Source organism: Mastigoproctus giganteus, chromosome 1 (genome assembly GCF_048544385.1).
Source record: "Mastigoproctus giganteus isolate SK-2022 chromosome 1, ASM4854438v1, whole genome shotgun sequence".
NCBI classification, from domain to species: domain Eukaryota; kingdom Metazoa; phylum Arthropoda; class Arachnida; order Uropygi; family Thelyphonidae; genus Mastigoproctus; species Mastigoproctus giganteus.
Window position 1 is genome coordinate 277,528,960 of NC_143575.1, and position 20,955 is coordinate 277,549,914.

General features: G+C 34.9%; 1 protein-coding gene across 1 annotated transcript in view; it reads right to left on the bottom strand.

Moving 5' to 3' along the window:
* Positions 1-6,013: 6,013 nt before the first annotated feature.
* The window catches only part of Mo25 (calcium binding protein Mo25), a 206,060-nt gene continuing 191,118 nt past the window's right edge, over positions 6,014-20,955 (bottom strand). The window contains exon 8 of the mRNA XM_090386628.1: positions 6,014-6,203. Within this exon, the coding sequence (XP_090242754.1) occupies positions 6,021-6,203 (183 nt within the window). The 3' untranslated portion in view covers positions 6,014-6,020. The remainder of the gene's footprint in view (positions 6,204-20,955) is intronic.

Genomic DNA, 20,955 nt, shown 5'->3' on the forward strand with positions numbered 1-20,955 from the left:
ATTTCCTCTAGCTCAGTGTTGGTTCAATCTATGATCCTGAGACTGCCTAGATGTTTATGGCTCTGACGATGTTCCTGCCATTCAGCTTTGATTTTAGCAGGCTGTCTCTGATGGTATTTCTCATGCAGGCCGCGGGATCTCCTTGTGTTCTAACTGCATCATCAGGCTGAGCCTGCATCATCCCCAGATATCTGTAGGTCTCTTCCTTGACATGGCTTCAATCTCTTCACCAGTCTTCAGCTGGTAGTTACAAATGACTGGATTTCCATGGGCCGAATTGCATCCTGTCAGTGCTGAAACTTCAGTGATCCAGAGTAGCTGTTGGAGTTGATTCTCGATTGTGGCAATTTGATATGATCTATGTACATCAGGTGATTACCTGATGTACACAGATCATAAATATCTGGTTGAGAGGGTGTACAAATTCTTCTTCCCCCTTTTAGGGAATCTCCATAATTGCTCTTATTGAGCATGGTTGGACAGCGGGGTTAAGTGCTAGACAGAACCATAGTGGGCTAAGGGCATCTCCCTGGAAGATTCCTCCTCTAATGGGAATCGGCTTGGTTGTGATGTTCTCAACATTGATGGCCATTTGGTTCAGCAATTTGCCAGTTTGTTGGATTTTTTTTTTTTTTTTTTTTTTTATGTGAACCCCAAACATGAGAGGTATTAGAACCTATAGTACTCAGTACCGTGCTTGGGTTGGAGGTTGAGAAGACGAAAGAAGATATTTGTTGACATTGGACTTGAACTTCTGTAGATTGTAATTTTCAGGAAATACATTTGAAATAATATTTCAGAAATACGTTTTCAGGATTGTAGTAGTAGTAGTCTATGTAGGCTGCTTACAGGTTGTGGTGCTTCTTGTAGGCTTGCTCCATAACTGCTGCATTAATGGTCAATTGCTCCTTACATCCTTTGATCATCTGTCTACATCTCTTCTGCTACTTGGCCATGATGTTCTGTCTTTCTAAGAGGTCTGATATCTTCTTAGTTATGCAGCTGGTTAGGATCTTGTACATTTTTGGGAGACAGGTCTAATTCGCCAGGTTTATGGTGTCTTTGCCCTTAGCCTTCAGGTAGATGATTCGAGTCAGAGGTCATAAGGCACCTAGGATTTTCAGGTGCCTTATGATCTTAGGTGAACTACTCCATATTTGCCTGTAGCTGAACTTCTTGCACCAATAGTTTTGAATGTTATCTATTCCAGGGGTTGCCAATTTGTGAGACTTCCTGATGTACTGTTGAACATCTTTCTCTTGTATCTCCCAATCTGTCATCTCTTGTATATCCTTAGTTTTCTTCCATGTCCATCCAGGGTACATGGCTGTTATGGCTAACTTCACTGCTCCACAGGTAATCCCCAAAACTCCTTGAGTGCCTTCTAGCCAGGAGGTTCACTGCCCTCCTCTTCTTGTCCAATGTTTCCATAGAAGGCTCTCTGGTTTTCATCAAATATCTGGTTGTCTCATTTCCTCTCGGCATTCTCCCTATATTGGCAAAGTTTCTTACTTATTATTATTACTATTTATTTTTGGCCAACGCAGCAAGAGCCCTATGCTCTTGCTGCACTGGCTACAAAATTATCTCACAAATGGTAACAATCAAATTCATTCATTCAAAACAATCAAAATCATTGTTTATTTTACTGAATTTCATTACCCTTCCTCCCTCTTATACTTGATAAACTCCAAAGTCAAAACATTGTCACTGTTAGGGAAAGATTGTTAAATTAGTTGAATACAGGGTCTATTCATTTACTTGTTAAATGCAACAGAAATCACTTGATATCCAATAAATCCCAACTTAAGTTTAAACTTTGTGTCAATTACTTTGTAATTTTGACTAAGTGATCTAGAATAGCCCACTTTCACACATGTATATATTTAGTGAATATTGTAAATTCAAATTTGAGCCCTAAAATGTTAATTCTGTCAACAAAGAATATTGATATTTTGTAATATATGAATAATTTCTACTTTCCTGCAAATATTAAGACAAACAATGAATGTTGGTTATTCATACAGTTTTTATTGGAACATTGGAGTATGAGTTAATGAGATTCTACCATATTACAAAAGCAATATCTGCCAACCCATAATTTTTTTTTATCATACTTTGAAGAGAAATGATGGAAAATAAGTTTTATACGTAACAAATTTATTAACAATGTATGGCTCTATCATGTTCTGATTCAATTTATACAGAAAAATGCAAAAAGTTTGCCTTTAAAAGACTGTTTTTTTTTTATAATGATTTTTTTTTTTTTATTCTGCTTTTCTTTTCTGTAACTTTTCTCTTTAAATGCAGGCACTTAAATGGGACCGGACCTATAGTGAGTTTCTCACAGTTCAGCCAAAATATTGACAACTAATCTTGTTTACTAAGGTAATTAATGAGAACTCCTTTATTTGTCACAAATAAGTAACCAGAAGTTTTTTATACCAGATTTTAAAGCAGAACATGAACTGTAATTTGTAAGTTATAATTTATTACAAACTACAAAAATATATTAGCATATATTTTTGTAGTTTGTTTTTTCTTATTTAACATATCGGCACATTTACAGCAATTGCAAATCTGTTATATAAAACACAAGAAGGGAAGCTCTTATTTTTTGGCAAAACTTTTTTTTTAAACATACCAGCATACTAATATAATCTCTATACAACTTTCTGCTAGCTTAAGAATTTAAAGGACTTCCAGTAGACTTTACAAACTCCATTTATTTGGCTTTTGAAAATATAGCACTTTGTAAGCCGATTTAATTTATCTTTATCTATGTCAAAAATATAAAGCCAAGTCATCAATCCCGGTATTATGTTAATCTGTAAAGGATACCATCTATGCTTTTATCATTAAGGATGCCTTAACAGTTCAGTCTTGATATTTTGAGCAATTAATGATTCTAGGAGGTAGGTAGGTAGGTAGGTAGGTAGGTAGGGAGGGTGAGTCAGTAGATAGGTAGTTTCTTGACCAAAGCAAAACAATAGATAGCTCTATTAATGTGTGCTAGCCACCTCTACTTTTCTCAGTAATTGTAAAAGCATTACATTTAATGGAATATTATTATAACTAGAATTCTTTATAGTTTAAATAACCATGCCGATTTAATTTATCTTTTTAATTTATTTTTTGTGTAATTAGGTTTTTAAAATTTTCAGTCAAGCAGTTGACAGCATATTTACTGTCCAAAATATTTAAAATTAACATGAAAATTAAGAGAGCCTCTATGCTTCAAAATAAGTGATCATCTAACTAGTGAAATGAAGCATTTCCCCTTCATTCTAGATGTTAAAAAAATTTAATATGTTGCTTAAAAGGCATAAATATAGGGAGTAAATATAAAAGCAGAATAACAAAAAAAAAAAAAAAAACAACTTTATGCTGTAAAAAGGGAAAGAAGAAAAAAAATAATAATAAATTAATTAAAAAAAAAAAAAAAAAAAATATATATATATATATATATATATATATATATATATAAACTACTGTACTAGACAATGCTAAAAACACAAAGAAACTGTTACCAGTTAGACCCTTACCAGTAAATTTTATCAGTTAGCTTTCTCTGTTACTTTATTTCAGCACTATCAAGTACTGTAGTTTATACTCTCTGCTCTTTACAGTGTAAAATTTGTGTTGATAAGTTTCTATTTCCATTACAAATGAGTTGACTTTAACACCGAAAGTGAATCGTGTTTAAAATGTTGCTGAAATATATACAATACTTTAAATATTAGATGGGTCATAAAATTAAAAATGCATTTATTCTATATTAAAATAGTTCCTGTATAGGAAAACATATATGAAGGGATATCTAAAATGATTCATGAGCGTTTTTCAAAAATTCACATAATAAGCGTAATAAAATTAAAACTAATTTTAGAGTTTGGGAATGTTTCCCTTTTCTCCACTACTCTTCTTTTTTTTTTTTTTTTTTAAATATAAATGAAATTAACCAGTTCGGATAAGGTTAAGAAGTTAAACTGAAATAGTTCTTTACCACAAATATAACTAAAGTATCAAGACAAAATCATAAAAACTGGGTAAAATTTTGAAAACATGCCTTATTCACTTACTCAACATCACAGCACCTCTGAAAAACTGTCATCCCTTCACAAGCTGCCTTCTGTCACAGGAACCATAAATGTTTTGAGTATCCTCAAATGAATAGTTTACATATTTAGCATATAATTATCCATCCATTAAAATTGGTATAGATTTTGAATATTGAAAACAGTTTTCAAGCAGCAGTATAACTGAAGGAGGAGAGGGGGAAAAATTATATGTATTGCAATTAATGGAACTGTGCAAATTTCATAAAATGCATGATGCACATGTTAAGTCCTGGTTTGTTATTTTCTGTACAAAAATCACTGACTTGAATTTGTGGATTAACTTAGAGCCACAAAAAACAATTCAGCAAGAGAAAATCCAGAGATGTACCAGGATACTGTAGCCCTTCTTCCTAGTGGTGGCGTGTTATGAATCAGTGTAGTTAGAGGTGATATAATATTAAAAAAGAAGAAAATGCAAATTGCTGTTGCAGGATGATGTTAATATAGTATTACAGGTATGAGAGGTTCATTCAAAGTGGGTCAAATTTATCTCTTGTGAATATGGATATATAATAGAAAAAATATGACAGGATTTGTAAGGTCTTGCCAGATGCCCTGAATTTCACTCTGCCACCAAATGAAAATCACACTTTTACAAGATCTGTAATAAGAGTTTCATACCAAATTCAGAATGCTAAATCCACTATTAAGTTTAAAAGGATTACTGTCAGGAAAAAATATATTAGGAGTTTAATCTAGCAGTGGTACATACTTTATAGATTTTGTTTGCTTTTGATTTGTCATATGTAGTGTGGATTATTTGTATATCTACAATGAGGGGTCATAAGAAAAGTTTTCCCAACATTAAAGGAGAAATTACTTTCACTTAGCCAATAGGTGACACTAAAAATTTCATTGAATCTCCCTGGCTTTTCATGAGAAAAAAATTCTTATGTTAATTAGACAACTCAAATTATAATCAGATAACTATTAAAATATATATTTTTTTTTCTGGTTCCTTAGCCACACGTTAAGAATTATACTTTTTACATAACTTGCCTTTTCCTTTGTTTTACATTCACAGTAACAGAATTTCTAAATTTGTAAGCATATAAAGCATTTCATAAATATAAACTAAAACATTATGACCTTAAAGTTAGTATTCACAGTTCATTCCTACTAGATATAGTAAAAATATACTGCAATTTTTTTCCTATCATATTGGTATGCAAACTGCAACAGTATAAGATGTATTTTAATGCATACATGGCAAACATGTTTTCTCCTTTCAAGATGAAACACTTCTTTGTGATCTTGGCTTGCCAATGGCACTAAATTTTTCTTCTTTCAATCCTGGAACCTTAAAAGCATCACTGTAACAAGAGAAGCAATAAAGCTGTCATTTTATTTTCGCTAATAGGCTTTAATCTCCCCCCCTCCCAAGTTCAGAGATACAGCTGATTTTTTTCTATATTATTTCAGCACCACACTGTACAGGTTAATCAGTCTGATGGCAGATAAATTTTGTATATTTTACATTACAGGGACATCATCTATAAACAGGGTGGTATATTAAACATATGCCCCATACCAGACAATGACTGCAGTTAACCACAAAGTAGCACTGGGCTTACATTAGAGCAGATAAAATCCAACAAATTAAAATGTTGAAAATGCCCTACAACATACATGAACATGCACTTAAAGGAATAGCTAGTTAGGCACGATCCTAACAGTCATTTCAACCACACATGCTTCTGATGTCAGCACTGATGGTGACCCATTCCAAACAAGTGGTCCATTTTGAAACTGCAGGATCCATTGGCTGCACATCTGATGGAACAGACCCAGTGGGAAATGTTGGAATGAAACATGCAGTACAGTATGCTGCATAATATCTATAATATATATATATATATATATATACATATATATGTATATATATGGTATGATATAATGCTAATGTTCTTCATAGGGTTTCAGTTCTTTGATCTGCTTGATTAAATATGCTTTCTCATCATTGAACTGTTCATCATCTGACCGGTCTGTGTGAAATTTAGTGAGAAAATCTACAAGCTTCTCTTTATTCCTTAATAAGATGTCAAGAATAGGTTTTGGCTTATTAGGATTGGCAACAAACACCTGTAAGTAAAATATAAGTTGTATTATCAGCAGATGGAAAATCCATTTTGTATATGCATACAGACATACACAATAACTATTAAAATGATTAATGAATTCACTTATATTACCTTGTCTTAAACAGATTATAAAAAAATATATATATATATTTTTAAAGTATGTCAATCAATAAGAATGCAAAAAATTATGAAAATTCTTAGAGATGCCAAAAGTATTCATAAACATATGGATACCTTTTTGAAGAATCATTAAACTGAAATATTTTACATTTCTGATAAACAATCAGTATGTGCTCTATAATAATATGATTTCCATATTGCATTATGGAAGTCATCTACTTTTTAATGACTTTAATAGTACAGTCAGTAGATTAAAGCTAACTAGAGCAAACTAATGTCCAGCATACCACCCCTCTTCCCTCCATTTACGCAATACATGAAACAAATTGCATAAAGCGAAATGTTAAATATTTCAATTTCTAAATAAATTATTTTGGTTCCAAACAAATGCAGAAAGGCTTCCAAAACTTTCCAACAAGTGAACATGTGTCAGTAGCATTGCAAAGTTCTCCTCCAAATTTGTTATTTTGGTTTTTTTTTTTTTTTTTTTTTTTTAGGAGCATTAGCAACTAAGGCCATATTGCTCCAGGGATATGCGGTGGTCATTCCCTGACCTTTCCGCATCCTCCGTATTTGGTAGTGACGGGCTCGAACCCCGGTCTAATCAAGAAGCGTGTGCTATGCACTGCTACTCCTTCCCACCTGGCTACGGAGGCGCCCCTCCTCCAAAGCAACAATATCAGTTTTCTTTCACTAAAAAACAAATCTAAAAAATTATCTACATTGCACTTGACAAGAAATGAACAGATCATTAATGACAAGGTTCAAAATTCTTATCTCTTTGATGCTTTTATTATCTTTTGAGAAAGACAAGCGGACGTATAACATTTGGATTACATTAAGTACATACTGATTATGGTAAATACAATATTGTAGAATACAGCGTAAAAGACTTGCCAGTAAAATTAAAAATGAATATATTTACCAAAAAAAAAAAAAAAATTATTATTATTTTTTTTTTTTGTAGGTAAGCTAGTCTTCCACTTCTGTCATATAGGTAAACCACGCGCGCGTGTGTGTGTGTGTGTGACTTTTTGACCTTGACTGAAATTTAAACATCAAAGAGATAGAGACTCTTTGTCGCTCATTGCATTGTCAATGATTCCGCATGCATCAGCCATCTGTTTTCAGTAAAGCAGGTACAAGTATCACATTAAAGGTATGCATAGTTATTTGGTTTAATACTAATAGAATTTTTTTTTTTTTTTTTTTGGCTCTGCTTTGCTTTTGTATAGTGATTTAGGGTTCATAAAATGTTAATATATGCATGAGTTGTTGTTATTTTGTTTTTAGAAGCATTAGCAACTAAGGCCATATTGCTCCGGGGATACGCGGTGGTCATTCCCTGACCTTTCCGCATCCTCCGTATTTGGTGGTCATGGGCTCGAACCCCGGTCTAATCAAGAAGCGTGTGCCCAACCTGGGCACCTGTGCAACCTGTGCCCACTCTGCCCAACCTGGCTACGGAGGCACCTATATGCATGAGCCAATTTCTGTCTGAACAATAATAATTGATTCTATTGTGACATAGCATATTTATATTGACATTGCCTTTTTTGGGATTAACATTTTGATGTGCCATGTTATGTCATGGATAACTTAAGGTGTGTCACAAATACAAAATGGTTGCGGAACACAGATCTACACTGTTTCACATTTTTAAATGCCAATTTAAAAATAATAAATTTACTGGGAAAGGAAAAATTTAAATTAGGAAAAATAAATAATAATTTAAATTAAAGAAACAATGGGTGGCTTGCATTATTGAGGAATGCTGAAAAATCCTATGTTGGATGAGTTGGCCACCCTGAAGAATCAATTAAGGAGACTATGAATCATGATAGCAGATTTGAAGAGGATACATGAAATCTAGTTAACATTCTGAATGTTGACTAGAACACACACACACACACACACTACATTTACTATATGGAGGAAATTCAGGGGCACCATATGCTCCTGTTCTTTTATTGCAGAATGATGGGCAGTAAATTGTGTGATAGAAAAGTGAATTCTGCAGGTAAAATAGCAAACAAAGTTCTTTCATATTGCTTGAATTTTGAAAGAATATGTTTGCCAGACAGATGGAGCCAAACTCAAGGTTTGAAAATACAGTAATACAGTAGTTTTTAGTATTAGTAACGGCCGCATGGTGCAAGAAAGCCTATGGCTTATGCTGCACCAGCCAAAAAAAAAAATCCGAACAAAACAATGATAAAAACAAAAAATAAATAAAATAAAATAAATAACTAAATAATAATAATTAATAAAAACAAAAAAGAAATTAAACCTATCATCCTATGTTTCCCTTATACGAAAGTACTATCCAGATGACCTTTGAATTTCCCCAAACTGTCAGCCTCTACCACCCATGAAGGCAACTTACTCCAGTCATTTATAACTCGCTGGCTAAAATAAAACTTCCTGCAGTCCAATCTAAACATCTCAGAGCCTTAAACACCTCAATCAAATCTCCTCTAAGGTGTCTAGTTTCCAAACTCTGCAACCGACATATTCAGTCTTTCTTCATAAGGACGCCCTTTTGCCGATCTCACCAGGCGAGTTACCCGTCTTTGCACCCTTTCAAGAAGCTCGATGTCTTTCTTTAGGTGCGGTCTCCATACTTGAACACAGTATTCCAAGTGTGGTCTAACATAAGCCTTATATAATGGGATTATCACGTCCCTATCTCTACTTGCAAAAGTTCGATAGATCATCAATAGGACACCATGGGCCTTCCTTGCAACCTGTTTACAATGCTCAGAGAATTTTATGTCTGACCATATCATAACACCCAAGTCCCTTTCCTCCAGTACTGGGTTTAGTTGAACTCCACCAAGTGAATAAGTTTTTTTGGGATTACTGTTTCCCAGGTGTAATACCTTACACTTTGTTGGATTAAAGCACAGCTGCCATTTTTCTGACCATTCCTGAAGTCTATCTAGGTCTCTCTGAAGAAGCTCAGCTTGACAATGATCATTAACTACTCAACCCAATCTGAGGAATAGCCATTTATCACAACCCTCTGCCTCCTGCCCTAAAGCCATCCTTCTATCCATCTAAGGATTTTCCCAGTGATTCCAACCTGTTCCAGCTTATAAAGCAACCGCTCATGTGTTACTGAGTCAAAAGCTTTGCTGAAATCTAAATAAACAATGTCCAAATTATTCCCTAAATCCAGCTCGTGAGTGACCCTTTCGAAATAGCGAACCAGATTTGTTAAACATGATTTTCCCTTTACAAAACCATGCTGAGTATCCTTGAGAATTTCAATTCGATCCAAATGATCCTGAATTCCACCCTTGATCATTGCCTCCATGATTTTCCCTACTACTGAAGTCAGACTGACAGGTCGATAATTTCCAACTTCACTTTTAGAGACACCCTTATGTATGGGAGATACATTTGCACTTTTCCAATCCAAGGGAATCTCCCCAGTCTAGTGATGCTTGCATAATTAGCCTCAGTGGTTCAATGCACTCGCTTGCCACCTCTCTTAAGATTATAGGGTATATTCCATCAACTCCAGGAGCCTTACTGGTCTGTAGGCTCGAAAGTTTTTTCATTAAATAATCTTGCGAAATTTCAATATCATTAATATTTTTTAACTTCGCTCCCACAATTTCCTATTGCCACAAAAGGCTTTTCATTTGTAAATATCGATGCAAAATAACTGTTGAGTTCATCTGCAACAGCAGCTGGTGTATTTAAAACTATCCCCTTTCTCTTACGTAAAGGTCCGATCTGGTTTGTCCTGCTCTTCTTGGCATTTATATATGTGAAGAATTCTTTATCCCCCCTCTTTGCTCTGTTTGCTAGTGATTTCTCATAAACTGCCTTTGCCTGTCGAACCTTTTCTGTGGCTCTATTACACATCACCTTGTAGCTGTTATAGGCTTCAGTACTTTTTATTGCTCTGTAACCTTTCCCTGCCATCTTTTTCTGCTCAAGTAATGTGGCAACTTCACTATTCATCCAACTTGGAACCCTCCTCGTGGAGTATTTTTTTAATGGTATATACGCATTCAAGGCATCTGTGATTAATGTTTTAAAAGCGTACCACAGTTCAATTGTATTCATTCTCTGCGCGATATCTACCCAGTTAATAGAGGCCATGTAGTACCTTAAGGCATCGTAATTTCCTTTTCTGAAATTAAAACCCATTCCTTTGCCTTTTACTTCTGCTACCTCTCTCGTCATCATCCACCGTAGAACTCCGTGATCACTTCCTGCTACTGGTTCCTCTACTGTCAGCCCCGTTATGTCATCTGATTCATGTGTGATGATGAGGTCTAGGATATTCTTTTCTCTAGTACTTTCCCTGACATGTTGATATAAATAATTTATCTAGTTGATTTAAAAATTTTGTTCCCCATGTTGAGTTTCCTTCCCATTTACTTCCAGTTTTATAGAGAATGACATCATATTTATTGGTTAAATTTGGTCTTTAAACCTGAACATGTTTCTCTTGATAGACCAATGGTCTTAAAGGCCTTGTTAACAACTTATTGCACATTCACGTCAAAACAGCCAATGCTCAAACAATAATTCTGAGATCACTGACTCAATTACACTTCTCTATAACTATGGAGTTTATTGTATCTGGCAGGTTCAAAAATGAGAAAGATCCAGGAGAGTAGAATGAGATATACTGATATTTTGTTGGATTATTTTGATTTTGGACATCCAGTGTCCTCTCTCATCACACCCTACACGTGATGGTAGATGGCTTTATCTTCTAACTTCTCAAATAATGCGGATGTACTTTAAAGTTTTGTCTATCAATTACTCAATATTAATAACCTTCTACCACTGACTGGATATCTTATCTTATCTTATCTTATCTTATCCTATCCTATCTTATCCACAGTTTGGCTGATACATGCAGTACAGCATACTGGATAATATCTATAATACATAATTCAGAATCACACACTAATCCTCACCACATAATGTGGAAATAGTAATTTTACAAGGGAATCAGTTTAAATCATTTTTATGTAATTATATAAAATGCATCTGAACAATAGAAGTCATGCCTCACCTCTTCCATACTCAACTAAATTCCACTTCCAAGATCAATAAATCCTGCTCTACTGAAACAGCTACAAATTTTCAAACATCTACTACCAGTTTCTTAAATACTGATTGCCTGAGTAAATCTCCAGAGAGGAGAGGAGAGGAGAGAAAAGGAAACTTATTTAAATCTTTCTAAAATGCAGTCCTGTGTTATTTTTCACAAAAATGAGTTCCTTCATACTGATCATCATTTACATTAATATTTCTAGACAGATCACATATCTTTACTGAGGTCCCTGACATCTTACCTATAAGCATATCAAATATTTCCTCTTTGGCAAAAAAAGAAAACCAACTAAGCTTTCTCTTTTGTAACTCCACTTACTTTGTACTACTGAAAAGATTTTAAGGCTTTTAACTGATTGAAACTTCTGATTATTCATTGGATAAGAGTGCATTTTTAATACAATTACATTTTACATATGTAGGTTCAAGTTATAATAAATGTCTAAAACATGAATACTAATCTATTTGTAAGATTTTTCAGAGCAGAACAGATTGGCAAGAGAGAAATTTTTTGTTCAGGTCTTTTATAGTAGCAAAAAAACGTTTTATGAAATCAGCTAAGAATTTCACAAAGGGAAAATAACCTGCCTCCACCCAGAATCCCATTAATTAATTTTACAAGAAAATCATTAAAAAAAATTATGCAATTATAAAACTTAATAATTCATCTGAACAATGGAACAGTCACACCTCACCTCTTCCATACTCAATCCTCACAAATGAGGTACACCTCATATGCTGGAATCAACTGATCTATGCTATGAATCTATAAGAACAAGATTTCCAAAATGTTCCTTAGATGTGTTCCTAATCAGTAATTGATTGTTCCTGCAAATTACAAAGGTTACATAACTGTTCAGATTCTAACAAAATGGCATTATAACAGTTAACAACCCAGCAAAGAATTATGTACTTGATATATTTATGTTGTCTGAAATACTGCATATTATACTCAGATGTAGGAGAGAACAAAAACCTTAATTTGTATTTTCCTATAAGTAGATAATCTATCATTATACTCTCTTCTCATCACATTCTTTTCAACTATGGTAATCAAATGATATGCTATATATTTGTGGCAGGGTGATCATGAGAGAAAAAAAAGAAAAAAAACCATGAGTACTTGTCCATAAAATTATTCTTCCACAGAAAAATACTTCAAAATGGATCAGAGACAATTTTAGATACCGAATATTCTAATGTGCATTCTTCAATGCGTGTTATATAGATAAAAACAAATAAAGATATAAAGATCATTATTAGAGTTGTGCAATACTATAAAGTTCTAAGAGATTACCATTGGCCATGCAATGCAAGGAATAATGAACGTCAAAAACCAATGAAAGAGATTTGTGTACCAATGAAAACAACAAACGAATGGATGGGTGAAATGGGAAGTGGTTTTTTTTGTTTTTTTGGCTGATGCTTTCTTGCATCATATGCTTCTACTAATGCTAACACTCTCTTTCACATTTCCAGTATATACTAATTGAGCATGTCTTTGAATTTCCCCAGATGCTGCTATTATTATTAATATAGCACATTAGCTTCTAAGGCCATATTGCACTGTGCATTATGTGAATGCAAGTGTGTGTTCAAAGAAAAATTTTTTGTGTTGTGCAGAATGAAAAACCCAGATATGGGAGAAAACTCTACTCCTTCTGTGTGAGATTAACAAAATATGGCTGAAGAGGCATTTAAGAATTTCTCCAATCTCTGATGGGATTCAACCCCAGAGTTGCACAAACATAATCCATCATCTTATGGTTTGCCATTTGTTTTTTGTAACTGGTTATTCAGTTTCTCTCTGAATCTCACTATGGGTAATGGTAGATGGTTCACTGTCTTCTAACTTCTGTGCTAATGCCAATGTTCTCCAAGATTCACTTTTCTTCTCCCTCTTTTTTCATCACATGATTAGTAACTTTCTGGATAAAAAATTTCCTACAATTCACGTTATGTAAATTGGGGGAGGTGAAAACAGTTTTTTTTTTTTTTTTTTTTTTTAAGCCAGATCCAAATCCTAGTTTTCCAATAAATGTGCTAAGGCTGTTCAAGATAAGAATATTGTATATTGCAATACAATAGGCTTGCATCGAAATCTCCAGGTTCATTTTTTGCCTATACCAAAGCTCACAACAATTGTAAAGCAGTCAGAAACCTTCCATTTGATCAATGGATTCAATTTGCCAGCATGAATTCTGTCACTGTCGATTCACTGATGATATACTGGCTTGTGTTACCCAGCTATGAAAAAATTCAGTAGAAAATTTTGGTGAAACTCAAGGCTCTTGACATTTCAAATTCTTCTAAATAGCTTCTGTCTTATGGGTTGCGAACTGTTTTTTGTAATTGGCTATCCATTTTCTCTCTGACCATACACTGCAGGTGATGGTAGAAAGTTCCCTGTTCTCTAACTTCTGCTGATGTTCCCAAAGATTCAGTTCTTTCTCCCACTCTTTTGCTCTTGTATATTAATGACCTTCTTGTAAGTGTTCCACTGACAAGAAATCTCCATAGTTTTGCTGATGACAGCACACTGCATTTCACCTAAATTTGTTGAGAAATCTTGCCCTGCACAAACAGCATCAACTTCTCAAATCATCATCATCATCATTAGCCATTTTCAATCCACTGCAGAATGAAGGTCTCTCCAGCAACTTTCCAGTTCCTTCTGTTTTGAGCACTGGCCATCCATTTACTATCTGAACTCATGAATTTCATCTATCCATCTCTCTCCACCTTTGCCTTCCAGGTTTTCTTCTAGGTCCTCTTGGATACCATTCTGCTATTTTCTTAGTCCATCTGTCATCATGTCTTCGAGCTATGTGTCCTGCCCAAGACCATTTTAGTTCTTTAGTTTTGATAAGAATGTCCTTTACTTGAAGAGAAACACATGCCTAATCCATGTGTTTCTCTTCTTATCTAACAGTCTGATTCCCAATATAATTCGTTCCATTCTTCGCTGTGTAGTTCTCAGCTTCTCTTCCATTCTTTTGGTGAGTGCCCAAGTTTCACTTCCATAAGTCATGGAGCGGAGTATACATTGGTTCATTATTTTACGTTTCAGACAAACTGGGATATTGCTCTCAGTATGTGACTATATTTCCTGAATGCTATCCATCCAAAATTTATTCTTCTCTCATTTATCATTATTATTTTTATGGATGGATAGCATTATTATTTTTTGGATGGATAGCATTTATCATTTTTAGCTGTAATAATGATAAATGGCTTCCAGCCATTTATCATTATTACAGCTAAAAACTTGTCCCAGATAAGTATATGACTCCACCTTTTCAATTACTGCTCCTTCAATCATTATTTCCCTTTCTGTGGCATATGTGTTCATCATTACTTTTGTTTTAGCCCTATTCATCTTTAGTCCAAAATCCTTACTAACTGTGCATAACTGATTAAGATTTTCCTCTAATTCTTTGGAATCGTGACTTATGACCACAATGTCATCTGCAAATCGTAAATGGTTTAGGTACTCTCCATTCACATTGACTCCTTTCTGTGACCAGTCTAATCGTCTGAAAGCTTCCTCAAGGGCAGCAGTAAACAGCTTCGGAGATATTGTCTCCCCTTGTCAAACTCCTTTCTCGATTTTAAATTTCCTACTGTCTTTGTCTAGTCTAATAAAGGAGGTAGCACTCTCATATATTTTCTTCAAAATCATAATATATGGGGTATCTATGCCTTGTCTTTCCAGTGCCCTAAACATTGCCTTATGCTGTATGGAGTCAAATGCCTTTTCATAATCCACAAATGCCAGGCATAATGGTGTTTTATATTCATTTGCTTTTTCCATTAGCCGGATATTACGTGAAGGTAATAGTTGAGAATCCTGTCCTAAAGCCAGCTTGCTCTTTCGGTTGATTCTCATCAAGTATTCTTTCTAATCTGTTAGTAATGACCCTTGTGAACAACTTGTAGATGGGGGATAACACTTGGTCTATAATTTACAATTTCTGATTTATCTCCTTTCTTATGCAGCAAAACTATGATTGCATTATTCCACTGGTTAGGCATCACACCTTTTCGAAAGCACTTTGTGAAGAGCCTTGCCAGTTTTTGTGTTATGTCTCTTGCTCCCAATTTTAACAACTCTACAGTAACTTCATCTTCCCCCGGGGGCTTTCTGATTCTTCATTTTCTTCAATGCATGTTCTACCTCATCAGGAAGAATATCGGGTATGTCGTATGTGTTGCTACTTTGCCATCCATCTTCCCCACTGCTGGTATCATTCCCTCGCTCCTTGTATAATTCTCTATAGTAGTCTTCTGCTATTTGAATTATGCCTTCTCTGCTGTTTATATGTACACCATCGCTATTCTTCAGTTTCAGTATCATTTGTCTTTCTGTATTACTGCTCATGGCTGCTGATTTAAATCCTTTGTTTTCCCTTAATGCTTGTTCTACTTTTCTTATGTTAAATCTTCTTATGCCCTCTGTGAGTCTCTTTCTAATGGCTTTGCATAACTCAGTATACTCAATTTTCTCCCTGTCAGTGTTATCCTTGCTCCATCTTCAATTCATCATGACAAGTGTTTCTTGACTAATTTTTTCTTCTCTGGATTTCTTTTTCCCTACAGGTTTCTTGGGCTTTATCGCTTCCAGAAAGTTGTAATATTCCTCGTCAATATCTAGGTCCTGAGCAGTCTGCAGAAGCTCAAACTTGTTCTTAAGTTCCAGTACATACTGCTTTTTCTCAAAGATCTTTGTATTATTTACTCGAGTCAGTTTTTTACTTTCCTTTCCTACATCTATATCAAGTGTACATCTTACCATTCTGTGATCACTTCAAATATTTACGTTATTCAGGATGGTAACATCATTCACAATATATCTTCTGTTATTGAGGATGAAGTTGATTTCATTAGTTGTTAATCCATTTGGACTCTTCCATGTCCACTTTCTGTTCACCCTTTTCTTGGAAAAGTGTTCATTACTAATAGTACTTGAGATTCTGCAAATTCCACAAGTCTTTCACCTCTTTCATTTCTTTCACCAATTCCAAAATTTCCTATAGTTCCCCTTTCTGCGCTGTTTTGTCTTTTTCCAACCTTAGCATTGAAGTCCCCCATAATAATAGTATACTGGGTTTTCTGCTCATCTAGAAGACTCTCAATTTCGGTGTACATTTCTTCAACCTCTTCATCATCATGGCTCATTGTTGGTGCATAAATCACTTCTCAAATATCCGCTACCAATTCCTTAAATTCTGATCTGCAGGTAATGCCCTGCTAGATCTCCAGAATCTAGCAGGGAAAGGATAACTTAGTTGATTTTGATCCTACTAAAACTCAGTCCTCTCTTGTATCTCACAAAAAGGATTCTTCTGCTCATATGCTTATCTTTGATGACACTCAGATTTCTAGACAAGATCACATATATTGGAGATTACCCTTACTTATAATCTTTGTTGGCATATCATCATCATCAGCAGCCATTTTCAATCTACTGCAGGATGAAGGCCTCTCCAGCAATTTTCGAGTTCCTTCTGTTTTGTGCAATGGATATCCATTTACTACCCCCGAACTCGTAAATTTCATCTGTCCATCTCTGTTGTTGTCTTCAAGTTTTCTTCTAGCTCCTCGTGGGTACAATTCAGTTAGTCTATCTGTCATCATGTCTTTGAGCTATGTGTCCTGCCTAATACCATTTTAGTTCTCTTCTTATCTAACAGTCTGATCCCTAATATAATTCGTTCCATTCGTCGCTGTGTAGTTTTCAGCTTCTCTTCCATTCTTTTGGTGAGTGCCCAAGTTTCACTTCCATAAGTCATGGTGGGGAGTATACATTGATTCATTATTTTACGTTTCAGACAAACTGGGATATTGCTCTTCAGTATGTGACTATATTTCCTTTAATGCTATCCATCCAAAATTTATTCTTCTCTTGACTTCCAGCCATTTATTATTATTACAGCTAATGACTTGTCCCAGACAAGTATATGAATCCATATTTTCAATCACTGCTCCTTCAATGATTATATCCCTTTTTGTTCATCAAAGATGAACAAGTATGCCACTTATTCATCATTACTTTTGTTTTAGCCATATTCATCTTTAGTCTGAAATCCTTACTAACTATATCTGCAATAAGGCCTCTGAGGTTGGGATTATTCATACTACCAATTTTAAACACACACACCAACCGTTTATGACTGATTGAATAATGAAATAAAATAAAATAAAATAATAGAAAAGACTGTAAAATAATATTTTCAAAAAACATTTAATCATTTACAAAAAACTAAACTATAACAAAAGTTAAATAAGTTAAAATGTTTAAAATATAAATATAAAAGCGATAAAAAGACGATAAAAAACACTAGAGCTTTCGGAGGTGTCTTCCTCCTTCCTCACTAATAGTGAGACTTAAATGACACATCCTTAAATACCAGGTTCACGGCACACGTGGATGACCAGGCGCATACTCAGCATTCCTTTCACTTGTACCGGAACCGGAAGTGGACTGGACACGTGGAAAATTAAAACGTTTGTCTCTTGTCAAAACCACCGCCTCAAAAAGGGGGTGAAGCCTAACTCCCCTGTCTCTGTTTATACTATTGTTACCAGAGGATCCAATCCACAGACTTTCCAGCCACTTGCGGTCCCAGAATCTATGCGCCCGGTCAAGCCGAGCACTATTGGGAAAAACAACACCAGATCTCCCCCGACAACGCTGTCATCCTTGACCGGGCGCATAGATTCTGGGACTGCAAGTGGCTGGAAAGTCTGTGGATTGGATCCTCTGGTAACAATAGTATAAACAGAGACAGGGGAGTTAGGCTTCACCCCCTTTTTGAGGCGGTGGTTTTGACAAGAGACAAACGTTTTAATTTTCCACGTGTCCAGTCCACTTCCGGTTCCGGTACAAGTGAAAGGAATGCTGAGTATGCGCCTGGTCATCCACGTGTGCCGTGAACCTGGTATTTAAGGATGTGTCATTTAAGTCTCACTATTAGTGAGGAAGGAGGAAGACACCTCCGAAAGCTCTAGTGTTTTTATCGTCTTTTTATCGCTTTTATATTTATATTTTAAAGCATTTTAACTTATTTAACTTTTGTTATAGTTTAGTTTTTTGTAAATGATTAAACGTTTTTTGTAAATATTATTTTACAGTCTTTTCTATTATTTTATTTTATTTCATTATTCAACCAGTCATAAACGGTTGGTGTGTGTGTTTAAAATTGGTAGTCCTTACTAACTCTGCATAACTGATTAAGATTTTTCTCTAATTCTTTGGGATCATGGCTTATGATCACGATGTCATATGAAAATCGTAAATAGTTTAGGTACTCTCCATTCACATTGATTCCTTTCTGTGACCAGTCTAATCTTCTGAAAGCTTCCTCAAGGGCAGCAGTAAACAACTTCGGAGGTAGTGTCTCCTTGTCAAACTCCTTTCTCAATTTTAAATTTGCTACTGTCTTTGTCTAGTCTAATAAAGGAGGTAGCGTTCTCATATATTTTCTTCAAAATCATAATACATGGGATATCTATGCCTTGTCTTTCCAGTGCCCAAAACACGGCCTTATGCTCCAAAAATAACAGGCACAATGGTGTTTTATATTCATTTGCTTTTTCCATTAGCTGTGATATTCCATGAAGGTGGTCCATAGTTGAAATCCTTTTCGAAAGCCAGCTTTCTTTTTCGGTTGATTCTCATCAAGTATTCTTTCTAATCTGTTAGTAATGATCCTTGTGAACAAATTGTAGATGTGGGATAACAAGCTAATTGGTCTATAATTTCCAATTTCTGATTTATCTCCTTTCTTATGCAGCAAAATATGATTGCATTATTCCACTGCTTAGGCGACACACCTTTTCTAATGCATTTTGTGAAGAGTCTTGCCAGTTTCTGTGTCATGTCTCTTCCTCCCAATTTCAACAACTCTACAGTAACTTCATCTTCCCCCCGGGGCTTTCTGAATCTTCAACATATGTTATACTTCATCAGGAAGGATATTGGGTATGTCGCATATGTTACTAATTTTTGCTCCATCTTCCCCACTGCTAGCATCATTTCCTTGCTCCTTGTATAATTCTCTATACCAGTCTTCTGCTATTTGAATTATGCTTTCTCTACTATTTATAAGTACACCATCTCTATTCTTCAGTTTCAGTATCATTTGTTTTTCTGTATTACTGCTCATAGCTGCTGATTTAAGTCCTTTGTTTTCCCTTAATACTTGTTCACTTTTCTTGTGTTAAATCTTCTTATGTCTTCTCTGAGTCTTTTTATAATCACTTTACATAACTAAGTATACTCAATTTTGTCCTTATCTTGCTCTTCATTTGTCGTCTTCAGTTCATCATGACAAGCATTTCTTGACTAATTTTTTCTTCTTTGGATTTCTTTTTACCTATATGTTTCTTTGGCTTTATCACTTTCAGAAAGTTGTAGTATTCCTCGTCAATATCTTAGTCCTGAACAGTCTGCAGAAGCTAAAACTTGATCTTAAGTTCCAGTACGTACTGCCTTTTCTCCTCTTATGTTATGTCAAAGACCTTCATATTATTTACTCGAGTCAGTTTTTTCCTTTCTTTTCTTACATTTATATCAAGTTTGCGTCTTACCATTCTGTGATCACTTCCAACATTTACCTTGTTCAGGATGGTAACATCATTCGCAATATATCTTCTGTTAGTGAGGATAAAGTTGATTTCATTAGTTGTTAATCCATTTGAGCTCTTCCACATGCACTTTCTGTTAACTTTTTTTTTCTTGAAAAAAGTGTTCATTACTGACATTCCTCGAGATTCTGCAAATTCCACAAGTCTTTCATTTCTTTCACCAATTCCAAAATTTTCTATAGTTCCCCTTTCTGTGCTGTTTTGTCTCTTTCCTACCTTAGCATTGAAGTCCCCCATAATGATAGTGTAGTGGGTTTTCTGCTCATCAAGAAGATTCTCAATTTCAGTGTACATTTCTTCAACCTCTTCATCATTATGGCTTGATGTTGGTGCATAAATCATTATAACCTTTAGCTTGAACCTCTTGGAGATCCTGAGTAGTACTCTTGACACCCTTGGTGATGTACTTTTGAATTCCAAAATGTTGTTTTTTATATCTTTATGGACCAGAAAGCCAACTCCACTTTCTCTCCTTTCACTGTTTCCATTGGTGTACAGCAGATTTCCACTTGATAAACTTATAAGAGATTCATTTCTTCTTCTTGTTTCAGCCAAACTGATGATATTCCAATTCACATAAGCCAATTCTTGGCACAAGCACATCACAAATATTGCTTTCTCTCCATCTAAAAAACTGAGTTTTCTTTGGATGGTGGATGGTGACCCCGAATCCTCTCTCTGGCTTCTAGATTCCATTCAAAAAGAAGGCATAAAGGTTAATTAATGACATCTCTACAACGTCTTTATGTCACATACACAGTTTGTTTCTGCTGCATGCCTTTTCTATGGATACTTCCATGGGCACTGTTTTTCTGAACTGGCTTCTATAAGTCCCAATCTATCTTCCAAACCAGTATGAATATGTGCTGCAACCATTCAGCATCCTTTTATTGTCCAAC